The 12,342-nt window shown below is 32.0% G+C and overlaps 1 protein-coding gene across 2 annotated transcripts in view; it reads right to left on the bottom strand.

The window, feature by feature from the left end:
- Positions 1 to 53: 53 nt before the first annotated feature.
- Positions 54 to 12,342, bottom strand: part of LOC130899583 (protein cycle-like) — an 80,715-nt gene continuing 68,426 nt past the window's right edge. For both annotated transcript variants that reach the window (XM_057809623.1, XM_057809622.1), the window contains 7 exons: positions 11,728 to 11,900; positions 8,767 to 9,045; positions 8,477 to 8,708; positions 7,113 to 7,327; positions 6,875 to 7,031; positions 6,611 to 6,810; positions 54 to 5,161 (listed from right to left, as the gene is read on the bottom strand). In XM_057809623.1, the coding sequence (XP_057665606.1) occupies positions 5,105 to 5,161; positions 6,611 to 6,810; positions 6,875 to 7,031; positions 7,113 to 7,327; positions 8,477 to 8,708; positions 8,767 to 9,045; positions 11,728 to 11,900 (1,313 nt within the window). In that variant the 3' untranslated portion in view covers positions 54 to 5,104. The remainder of the gene's footprint in view (positions 5,162 to 6,610; positions 6,811 to 6,874; positions 7,032 to 7,112; positions 7,328 to 8,476; positions 8,709 to 8,766; positions 9,046 to 11,727; positions 11,901 to 12,342) is intronic.

The following is a 12,342-nucleotide window of genomic DNA, read 5'->3' on the forward strand; positions in this document are numbered from 1 at the left end:
TCTTACTTACATCTTGTTAGATAAACCATTTTTGGTAATTGAAATTAAAATACTTATCCAAGTTGTAATTAATATATTTTTGAATTAAAATTGTATGGTGGCAAACAAATATAAAATTATTAATAGTATTTTGCGGGTAATCACATCCTTTCTCGTTTTGTACAATTAATAAAAAATAAAATTACAAAATATCAACTACCCCCAAAATCCTTTCAATTCTTACTTTCATAGTACAGAGACCTTTCGTATTAGACTCGACAGAAATTCCCCTTAATTTGATGCTAATGAAACTATTCAAGAATATACCTTCAATATTAGGGATGTTTTTTATTATATAAACTTCCCTTACAAACACTTTTTAAGCGATAACAAACTATATATTGAAATGATTGTTAATATTCACAAAATAGTGACATTTAAGAAACCTCATGCTCAACTAGAAGCCTAATTTGTAAGTTATTTTGTTTGTAGTTCTTAGTGTCGTTAACAAAGTGTTTGCAATTATAAATAAATATGGGAAGTTGTGGGGGCTTTTTCTTCATGCTTATGGTCCTACTAATAGTTAAAAATTGTACATATTCAATTTATTGAGTACATTGTTGCTGCTCTAAACAGATATATAACATAAAAACCGTTTAAAACATTAATAATGTACAACGATAAGTATTACAGGTAATATTTATAAAACGGTATTCAAGTACTCCTAGTTTATAAATTATAAAATTATAATTTATTTGTTGTTCACATTACAAATAACATTTATTTAACCTTTTCTAAATAAAAAAATATAGTCAATAAAAAAATAAATTAATTAGTATTCTATTTCCATTTGAGTGTTGTTTAAATAGTGAAATTTCATTTTAAGATTCTTTTACATTACCTTCTAGGAAGCCAATTTGATAAATTATGCCGTGGTTGAAGTTCGTCCTGAATGACCGTACATTTTGATCTGAAGAATTAGCTGTAGCAAACCACATCCATTTTAATTCTACTTTTTTTCTTTTTTATGTTATTGATCTCATATGCTAGTACTTGGAAATTGGTAACAAGCAATTGAAAAGGAAGTAGATAGGAGCAAAACCAATTATTGGGATAACTAACCTACAGGGGTTGAGACAGGCAAAGGCACTCCTGGGAAACTATAACCAAAGAAAATTTGCTGAATTTATCAGTAAAAACTATCTACAAATATTGAAAAGAGTCCTATTGGGGCAATGTCGCCTCAAAGGATGCCTAAAGACGCTAAATTTAGCAGATAATGCAGCGTGTAGATTCTGCGCTCCAGAACTCCAGAACTTTTTAAGAGGAGTGGGATTAATAGATTAGCTGTAAACAGTGAGATCCCCAGTACCGCAACAAGAAACGGGGGCATAATAAATCCTTTGGGTCACAGTATACATGGTACCCTATTATATATAAATTTTTATAACAAATCGAAATTTTGAAAAAATATTATAAAAAGGCGGAGTTAAAAGTTGTATATTGTATGAAGATTTATACTGGAGGCGACATAATTTATCTGAAGAAGGGTTGATTGTTGCAGTTTCTATAACAGTCTAACAGTGGTATTACAGTGATAGCGGTAGTCGCAGTGGCGTCACTATTCACAGCTTCGGTACAGTTAATTTCAGTACTACATCACTGGGTAGTTTGATGATTTTCAAGCTGGACCTGATAGTTACTGCATATCGCTATAATAGTAGAGGAAAACAATCTAAAAATGAAATTTTGTAACTTTAATATCACTCAAATGAGGAAATTGACAAATTAATTTATCTTGGAAGCGACTAAATGAAAGATGTGAACCACAGTAATTAACAAAATACGAAAACCATAACAAACCTATTGGCATGTTACAATACTCAGTTTTGGTTGAATGTGGTAAGGGATTATTCGAAATAAATGGTTTACTGGAAAAAATTTCTTCCGAATTCAATATATTATGAAAAATTAAATTCTAGAATCGTTTTTTCCAGAATAAAGCATCAGACTTTACAACCTTCATAATCATGATACTTTGAATTAACAAAATATTCTAATTACATATCAGAATCGTTTTTTTTTAATATATTTTAATTTTTTTTGTATAAATTTCAGTCTTTCTATACATATTTTCAATTATAATTTGAGCAACTCATGTTTTAAAATATCAAATGTTTTATTTGCGAAACAGTAACTCTTTCAATTTACATTTTTTCTGCTACTGTTTTACGATTATTGAAATGGTTAAAAAATGTGATGAGAAAAATGCCTTATGCTGGTAATTGTACCCTGATGTATTAATCTTAATTTGTTACCGGTGTTGACTTAATTTACAATCAGTTCTTTTGGACTATACAGTCATATAATAAATTTTATCCAATATAAAAATCGATTAATTTTAAATCTGGTAATTTAGTTGGTCATTTATAATTTTATTGATTTAGTATTAATTATTTTACGTATAAATTTCGAGGAAAAAAAAAAGATTTTATCAAAATGTCTGGCAGTTATGCAATATAAAAGTAACAAACTGGAAGGAATCGATTCGGTATATTGAAAAATGATTTATAAGATCAACAATTTAATGATCCAAGTTGATTATCGCATTGTATAAAGAATAGGATCCTATTATTTATACAATGATTATAGCAATCCCTATATGAAAATTGACAAACATTTTCAGCTAAAAATACAGTTTTTCATGTGAAGTTTCGATTTTTCAGGAAACTTCTTTAAATAAAAAGTTTTTCAGTAGACACTTAACCTATTAGTAACCAATTGCAACTAAAGTTGCATGACAATTCAGAATTTTCTGGGAATAAATTTTCAGTTTTTTCATAAACTTTCAATGTCAAAAGTGTGAAGGTAAAATATAAACATGTGGTTTTAACTGTTTAGACAGTTAGTTACCTTCTTAACTTCATTGTGGAAAAAAAATTATTTTCTTTCTAACAGAGCTATTATTTTCATATTCATGAATCCTTTATTTTGATATGGTCAAAGCATGGAATTGGAAAAAAAATCATGTCAAGAAACGAAAGTTGCTTCTTGTCAAGAAAAACTGAATTTTACAAAGATCAATGTGAAAAAAATTTATATTTTTGATATAATGTGATTATAACTCGAACAAATTTAACAAAAAAGTCCTGTAGGAAAAGGGACATTACGTGGAAATAAAATAAATTATAAAGAACTATCTTCACAGGATATAACTTTTCATTTCCTTGAGATATTTGGGGTAAATGTCGAATGATTTCCAATGGGAAATTTAATATGGTCCGATGAAATGACAATAATGTCGTTTCGATAAATTGTGTTCAGGGCCCCATAATCCACGAATAGGAGAATAGGTATTCCAAAAAGAGACTCAACCCGAAATGTTTTTCCGAGTACCATAAACCATAAAATGTAAATAAAGTTGTGGGGCCCCAAAAAAAAACTCCATTCAATGCCTATAGTACATATGGGAGGAATCGATTTGATTGACAAAGTTATACCTACATATAGGATTGGAATAAGGTAAACAAAAGTGGTGGTTCAATTTTTTCTGGACCATAAATGCTTGTATGGTAAAAAGATGGTGTTTGTATAGGATGTAAGATTCTAAAATAAATATTTTCCAATTCTAGAGGGAATATGTTATGTACTTTCCTCAGAATGAACAACACCTAACTGGTGCGCATGGTTAGAATGACAATGAGGAACGCTTCTGGCAGAGTGAAGATATCGGGGAGTCCCACTAGCGACAACACTGTTCAATTTCTCACTGGAAGGTGTCGCAAGGAGCTTCCGAAGGAATCCAATTGGAACTATTTGCGCCTATGCGGATGATGTTGACATCATGGCACGAACCATTTGGAGTTCAAGCGAGTAGGTGAAGTAACAGGACTCAAAATCAAAAAACAGAAAACCATGAGAACCTCAAGGAGAACACCGACCTCCCAAACCGCGTTCCAAATCAAAGAACATCGTACCACCAATTCAAATATCTTGGGTCTTTGATAAATGAAGGAAATGCTTCAGGATTCTCACGAAAGTCAATGCTCACAATTTACAAGGCAATAATTCGTCCCGTAGTCACATAGGGATGCGAGACATGGACTATAACGACAAGTGAGCGGATTTTGAACTGCTGGGAACGTAGGATTTTCGCAAGAACGGTGCGAGAAGGATGGGGCGGCAGAATCGCACGACCCTTCTTGCTATTTGAAAAATCTGATGGTGTAGCAGTCAAGGGGATGGGGTAAAATGGGTGACAATAGTTGGTACGTTATAAAACACCTCTTTGAAAATAAAAATTGACGGTTGAGTTGGATTCATACTGACACACCTTTTACGCGTTGACGCGCGTTTCGATAATCAAGTTATCGTCTTCAGAGACTGAAGTTAAACTGTTTACCTCGGTGTTTAGTGTAGAGGGGTAAAACTTATCGGTACCGTACATTTAGTACGGAATAAATTTTTTTTTATTTATTTTAGTGATCTACTGATTTAGAAAATTGTCGATCTTTGACGAGAGTACTTGAATCCCAAAGTCATTTTTTGTACCTATGATATCTTCGAATATTTTTATACAAAAAAAAAACAGACATTAATCCTAAAATTAACATGAATAAAGTCTTCATCACAGTTTTACTATAATTAATTCCTATAATAATTAATATATATTACGAGAATATTAAAAAAATCTGTACAAGTTGTATTACGCCCTAATATATTTATAAAATAAAACATTGTTTTTACATTTTCTTAAACGTTTCTTTTTCGTTCAGTTTGACAATATCTATTCCTCGGATTGACCCTAGAAAATGAAAAAATGAATAACATTGCAAAACATCTTAGAATAAAAATTATTTTCAATAGAACGTCTTATTTTATCAGAAACTAAAAGCCAGTATTGGTTTAAAAAAAAACTACCGCACGTTTTTCATTTTTTTTTAAAGAAAACAAGTATTTTTTTTTTCTAGAATCTATCCAAAGGAATGGAACATGTATATTATAAATATTACACTTCCCGCAATTAAGTTTTTGTACGCAGACGAGTGTATGTTCCTTAAGTATGGCCCTAGTCGGTCAGTCTTCCAATTCTAGGATCTAATTTTGCTTTTTCATACGATTTCTTCTATAAATTATGGCTTAGAAACTGGTCATGTTGATATAAAGGTGTTTCCGGATCTTTCTGAGAAAAAAAATCACTTATCAGTTCATTATGTTCTTTTATTAAGGATCATGAGCAAAAAATCGACTCAGGTGACACCAACAATGTGTTATGATCGGAATCCACCCTTTTTATGCTTGTTTACAATAGTGGTAATTAGAGGTAACTGACCCTAATTTAACAACAAACCAAGAATTCTACCCAAAAATGAACACAACAAGTGATAGTCAGTCCTCTGAACATGAGTCAGTCTGCTGTTTCTAGAGTTTACCTTAGTTACCCAGAGACTGGTAACTTTCATCAAAGACGCGGTTCCAGAAGACAAAATTGGACCCACACTGGTGTTCAAGTTCAACAAGAGCTCACAAAAACACAAGGAGTAGCTTTAAGTGTCTGGACAGTCATAAGAAAATTTAAAGAAGCTAACCTTGAGCCAAAAAGATCATCTACTGGCTTCAAATTAACCCCAGCCCAAGACAGGGTCTACTGAAGACCTGGAGAAAGATTCGCGCAAAGTTGCATAAAAGGAAACGTTTTGCAGGAGGTTCCAGAATGGTTTGGGCGGATGTTTCAATGGAAGCAACAACCTAGATACCATATAGTACATGTATTTAATTGTAACACTTGATTGTGTCCCTCCAATGGGACCTGGAACTTTGCCCGTTTATTTTTGTGCAGAAAAAGTGTATCATTATGTATCATGTACCATAGAACAATTTTTTTAATTGATGCACTGTTCCAGAAATAAGAGCGTGTTTTTTAAATAAAATAAGATAAAGTTTCACCTTTAAGGATCTTTTTTTTTTAAATTCTAAAATATTTAACTTTATGAGCTATAAGCAAAAAACCAATTCCTATTATTTGACGTGGTTAATTGTTTATAACTTTTGAAATTTTTTATAGGTCAATTAACTTTTTAGGCACAATGATCTCAATTTTTTTATGGGTCAATTAACTTTTGAGGCACAATGATCTCAATTTTTTATGGTTTAGTTAACTCTTCAGGCACAATTATCTGAATTTTTTGATGGGTTAATCAACTTTTAAGGCACGATGATCTGAATTTTTTATGGGTTATTCAACTTTTTAGGCACAATGATCTGAATATCTTGATCTCATTTTTTTATAGGTTACTCAACTTTTTAGGTACAATGATCTGAATTCTTTCATGGGCTACTTAACTTTTTATGAATAATGATCTGAATTTTTTATGGATGAATTCACTTTTCAGGCAGAATTCCAGATAAATTTTGATAATAGTAAGTAGAATTAACGCCAATTTGACCTTGTAGACTAGACTAGATGTTAGAAACTACAAGAATAAGACAATGAATAAAAGATGATGGTTGGGGATGATTCAATAGGCAATGAAAATATTATAACACAACGATACGAGAAAAATGTGGAATTTTCAATAAAAGAAATAAGAATTTATCCATTCTTGAATTATATATGAAAATCAGTAGTTACCTTAATTTCTTTCTTTACAGTTGTAACGGTATATGACTGGTTCGCCCTTATCCTTCCACCGGCAGCTTTCTGCCTTTTGCACCCATAGAGATCCCAGTTTTTGTCATCACTGGGCGACCTTTTGGGCCTTTTCATTTGGTATTTGTGCATAGCAGCAGCAGAATACTCAGTCGTTGGTATTACAGTACAGTCTTGTTTCTCTGCGAAAACAAAAAAATTACAAATAAAAAATAAGCAATGAAAAAAATAGTTAAAGGAACTTACCTGTGGTTATTAAAGGGCTTGAAGTACCAGTTTGTACGTCCTCTGTAGAAGCGGGAGTAGCCAAATTTGACATCAGATGCGCTACCGCTTGTTCCAATTGTAAGGGATCCTCCACTTCGTCTTCAATAGAGTCGTTGCTTGGAGGAGGAGTTAAACTCTAAAAAAAAATCAATAATTATACAATTAAAATTTTCATTAGGTATGTTTTCGGTAGTTACCATCAAATTGAAATACTTACTTCTAGTGAGCAAATTGCTGAATATCTCTTCTTCATATCATCGATCAATTGTAAACCTTCTACTTCAGATATTAACGTGTTTACGCAAATAAAACTTTCCACTATTCCTTGGTCGTCTATTTCCAAGAATCCGTTGGTTCTTAAAAATATGAATTGTCCATTACGGGACTGCAGTCTGTAACATGATGATCCTCGCATCTCTCCTCTATCATACACTAAGAATAAAATAAAAAAATGCATAAAGGATTATCATATAAGTATAAACAAAAAAATATGTAAATAAAATTTTGGACTTTTTTCTTAATTGTTCAGTAAATTATAACTTTTTTTCTGTCGCATGGATTATTCCACTGAATATTTAAAATTCGGTGGGTTTGCCAATTTTTATTAGAATTCTACAGATACAAGAAGAGGTCTTTTGACTATCTTAGGAATGTCTTTGCTATTAAGCTTGTACTGTAACCTTTTGAGGATACATTTCCTCAAGACTTCTTCATTAAATCGGAGCTACAGCTTGTACAAATATGTTTTGGGGTAGGAGACATTAAATATTCATAGGTGAGTCTTCAGTGACCGATTCTTATCCTTCTTACAATAGTTAAGTCTTGTCTTGAGATAAGTGCAAAGTTGTTTGATTCAGGGTATTGTATATAATCTAAGAAAGTATCAATGGTATTGAAGTTTTGCTTCCACATTTCTTTAAAAGTGAGATTTTAGTTATATTGTCGGTGATGAGTTGAAAAACTTTTTGCCTGGTGGTCTGCCAGTTTGTTATCTACAATGCCAATGTGGGAAGGTAACCAAATGACAGTAACTGTTATTTTTTAAGACATTAGAGGTTGGTAGAAGTGAAATTGAAGCGAGTGAGTTTGTACATATTGCAACCAGCTTATAAGGAGAGCTGGGGGAGTTTATGGCTTGTGTAATGGCTTAAATAGTTAGATTAGGGATGTTTTCATTGGAATTTGTGACGTTCTATCTTTTGATTTCTTTGTAGATGTTGAGTTCTTCATCATAGGAATGTATTGAATTTAGAGATGTTAATAATCCATGGTGGACAGAGGGCTTGTTTGTGAAAGACCTATACCGTCGAGGAGCTTCGATAAAATAAATGGACTGGGTTTTTTGTTAGATTAATTAGTGGTAGATATAAATAGAGGGTAGATAATACTGAAGAAGTTATATGATACAGAGGCAACATAAGAACTTGCTGACGTCTAATCCAAAGTAGGGGATCATCAGTTTCACTTTAAAGGGTTTCTATGGATATAGATTGAAATATACCAGAGACGTAGAGCTGTAATTTAGAAATTGGTTTAATCTTTAGAATATTTTCATTTTATTTGACGCGTATTGAGACTTACTTTGACGTAAAGCGATCATCACCCAGCGCACATCTTCTTTATGCATATACAAAAAAGCAGAATGACACATAACTTCTTCGGTCATATATCCAGCGATTATTGAAATTCTTTGATCGCATCCAATTATCCTACCGTCTATCAAATGCCTTGTGACGTACTCTTCTTTAGAAGCCTCCATTAGTCTTTCGATGAACGGTTCCGGTCGACATACTTTTACGAAAAAAATCAAAATCTGAAAAAAAGTAGAAAATCAAATTGATAGAATCTTCGTTATAGGATAAAATATTTACATCATCGGGATTTGCGTTACTAGATGAACTACTACTGCTAGCCGTACTACTATTACTGGACATTATACTATTTTGATTATTTCCTTGTCTGTGCATGCCCATCATCTTTACTTGTTCGTATACGGGCGACTCGGACCTCGGTCCTGCCCTTTTCAGTCTAATAGTAAAATATTTTCTCCAATCGTGCTCAATGTCTCCTTCGCATTGGAGAAACATCTTTAAACGATCGTGGTCCTCGGGGGCGGTTATGTTGAACAGAGATTGACCCATAAGATCCGTCTAAAAAAAAGTAGATTTTGCTGAATTCTGATATGTAACACGGATTTAAAAAATTTTTATATTGAGGCTAGAGTGCAGTACTGTTAATTTATATAAGCGGGTAGGAAGCTAACAGCGGGGTGTATCATTAAAATGAGATAAGAGACTTATGGTATTTAAAGAATTAAAATATCCAAATACAATTTAAATTTGTCGGGTAAGAAATATAATTCTTCCAATATCTATTGCAGATTATAAAAACCCTTGCCGACAATTTTGTTTGATCTACCATAGGCGTAGATACCGCATTTTATAAATTTATTATTTTTAAAAGGGAGTTTGGTTTAAACAGGGTACCAGACGTGAGCTGATCCCTTTTTTTACCCCATTCGTCTATTAGATCTTCGGTAGTGTTTTATCTGACCCAAATAATATTGTCGCCATTGAACTATCCTTGACGATTCAGTTATTGCCATCCGTTTAATCAGTTTTTTTGTATTTAAAACCACATATTGATAAAACTTTCCTACGTATAAAATCTTGAATAGCTTTGTCATTTGATTACAGCTTTTCTTTACATATTTTTCGGTTCTGTCAATAATTACATTATCAGATTGCCGAATATTTTCCTTTTTGAAACTTTCGAATATATTTGAAATAACTTGCTGTGTTTTTATATATAAATCTTTATTATTTCTATTTATTTAAAGAAATTTATTAATTTATTAATTAAATAAATCTCACGAAGCCACGCCACTGCTTATCGCAGACTGTCTCTGGTAGGAATATTTCGAAGAAATTGTGTACATACAACTTCGACCAATAGTAAACAGTGGAGATGATAAGTCCACGTGGACTGATGGTTTGTTAGATGTTTATTATATTTTATACGGGGAGTAAACATTATTTGTCATTCCTTAATTTGGTACGAGTGCGTATTTATTGTTAATATTGATTGTTCCTCGCATAACAGTCTTCTGCAATTGATATTGGAAGAACTATACTAAGTAGACAAAAATAGGAACAAATTAAAAACAAAGTTACTACGTGATAAGGATAAAATTATCACTATTATGTTTTTAAAATATGTATGACGGATATTTTTGTCACAAAAGCAGCTGTAAAACTGATTCATAAACTTTAGAATAAAATACACTGGTTTAAATTAATTTCCGTGATAAGTACGATCTATAAATATAATCATCAGCTTCACTTTTCACCAATGAAAACATCGAAACGTAAATATATGTAAATAAATGCATTTCTATTAGCCGTAGCTGTCGGAAGGCGTATGTACACAATTTCTTCGGAATATACCTGACAGTCTGGGATAAACAGTGTCGTGGCTTGGTGAGATTCATTTAATTGATAAATTTCTTTAAATAAATAGAAATATGACGTTCTTTAGAACAATGGGCGAATGAAGACAATGAAATTGTGAGAATAAAGACAGGTATGAATTTAATAATAAAGATTTAGATATAAAAACACAGCAAGTTATTTTAAATATATTTGAATGTTTAAAAAGGGAAAAGAAAAAACTGTAATCAGTTGACAAAGCTACTCAAGATTTTATACGTAGGACAATTTATAGTTTATTTAAGGAGAATACGGTTGCGAAATTAAAAGTAATACAGCATAAGGTAGCAAATTATCCAGAATACAATTATACCAGTTTAGAAACATTGCGTCATTGGGTCAGATAAAAAACTACCGAAGTTCTAATAGACGAATGGGGTACAAAGAGGGATCAGTTAACGTCTGGTACCCTGTTTAAACCAAACTCCCTTACATGCAGGTACATTTTACTCGTCTATTTACGTTTTGTAATTTTTAAAAGTACTTAAAGTAATAAATTTATAAAATGAGGTATCTACGCCTATGGTAGATCAAACAAAATTGTCGGCAAGCGTTTTTAAAAGCTCTAAACTTGACGAAAACATTTGTCATGCCAGTTTTATCCTCTGGGATTATGAAAATAAAGCGTGTTGGACTTATTTACTTTGAAGTAAATGTTTTTTTTTTCAAAATAAGTTAAAATATAAAATATTAGTAGAAATATTTAATTACGTCACAATTTCATCCTGCAGTCAAATGTTTTTTTTTCAACCACCTAAAGTGGTGACGACAGTTTATTGTTTATTCGTTCGCAATCAGAAGTGGGAGGAAATTAATCATACGTTGTAAATTTAAATGAACCGCGAAAATAGATTAGTTCTCTCACGTACCATCGAGGGCACTGGCATCGAAAACCCGCCATATTATTTCCGTTGAATAACAACTAAGTTTGCATTTCTTCTTAGGGTATGTTTTGGGGGCGGCGAAAATAATAACTACCTTACAAAAATTGAAATATCATGTACATGGAAATTGGGAAATAGGGCGAACAATAAATATACGTTTCAAATACTCCTTTTTAATATTTTGACAATTGAATAATTAATAGTTACAGTCGAATACTCACAACTGTGTCTGTGTATCGGTCAAAGCAATTAATAAACTAAATAAATGAGTCAGAAGTTTGCTAATTACAAAATTCCACAAAATCGGATACAATATGTTTTAATTCATAACTCTTATTAAGAGGGGCGTAAAAGTTTGGCATTTGGCCTCACACCGGCCCTGGTTGGACAGTTAAAATTTTATTCATTGATCTACTGTTTTGTCCTTGTAAATATAATACGAAATACAATGTATAGATACCTGTAAATGACCGAGAAGGTTTTCCACTGTATTGGAAATAAAAACAATTTTCCCGGTCGACAACATGATGAGAAGGAAACCACCCATCTGCTCATAGATAAGTTGTTCTAAAAGGATTTGATCCACTTCTTTTGGGAAAGTCATGTTGGGGACTACTTTGCTATTATTTAACACTAAAAAATACAGTTTAGATATAGTCAGTTTGTTTTACAGATTCGCCGGAAACTATAATTACGAGAGGTGTCTGAATAGTTTCCAATCTAACAAAGAAACAAAACATATTTGAAACATCTTTTCTCAAATTCCTTTGATTACGGTTGCATTGCATCCCTAACTTCTGTAAGTCTTCCTTACATGCATTTAGACACTCTTCATCCACTTATTTTCTTTCATTATGTCTATATGCCCCTTTTTGTCTTTACTATACAGGATGTCCCACGACGAAATAAAACTATCTGTATATGACAAAATACTTGTAGTAGAATCATGAAAATTTCTACGTTTGGGTTTTCGGATACGATCTTTTTAACTAGAGAATTTTCAAAGATGGCCGACTTCCGGTTCTACCGGAAGTCGACTGTAACTTTGTTATTTTAAATAGAACACCCTGTATAT

Source organism: Diorhabda carinulata, chromosome 11 (assembly GCF_026250575.1).
Source record: "Diorhabda carinulata isolate Delta chromosome 11, icDioCari1.1, whole genome shotgun sequence".
NCBI lineage: Eukaryota > Metazoa > Arthropoda > Insecta > Coleoptera > Chrysomelidae > Diorhabda > Diorhabda carinulata.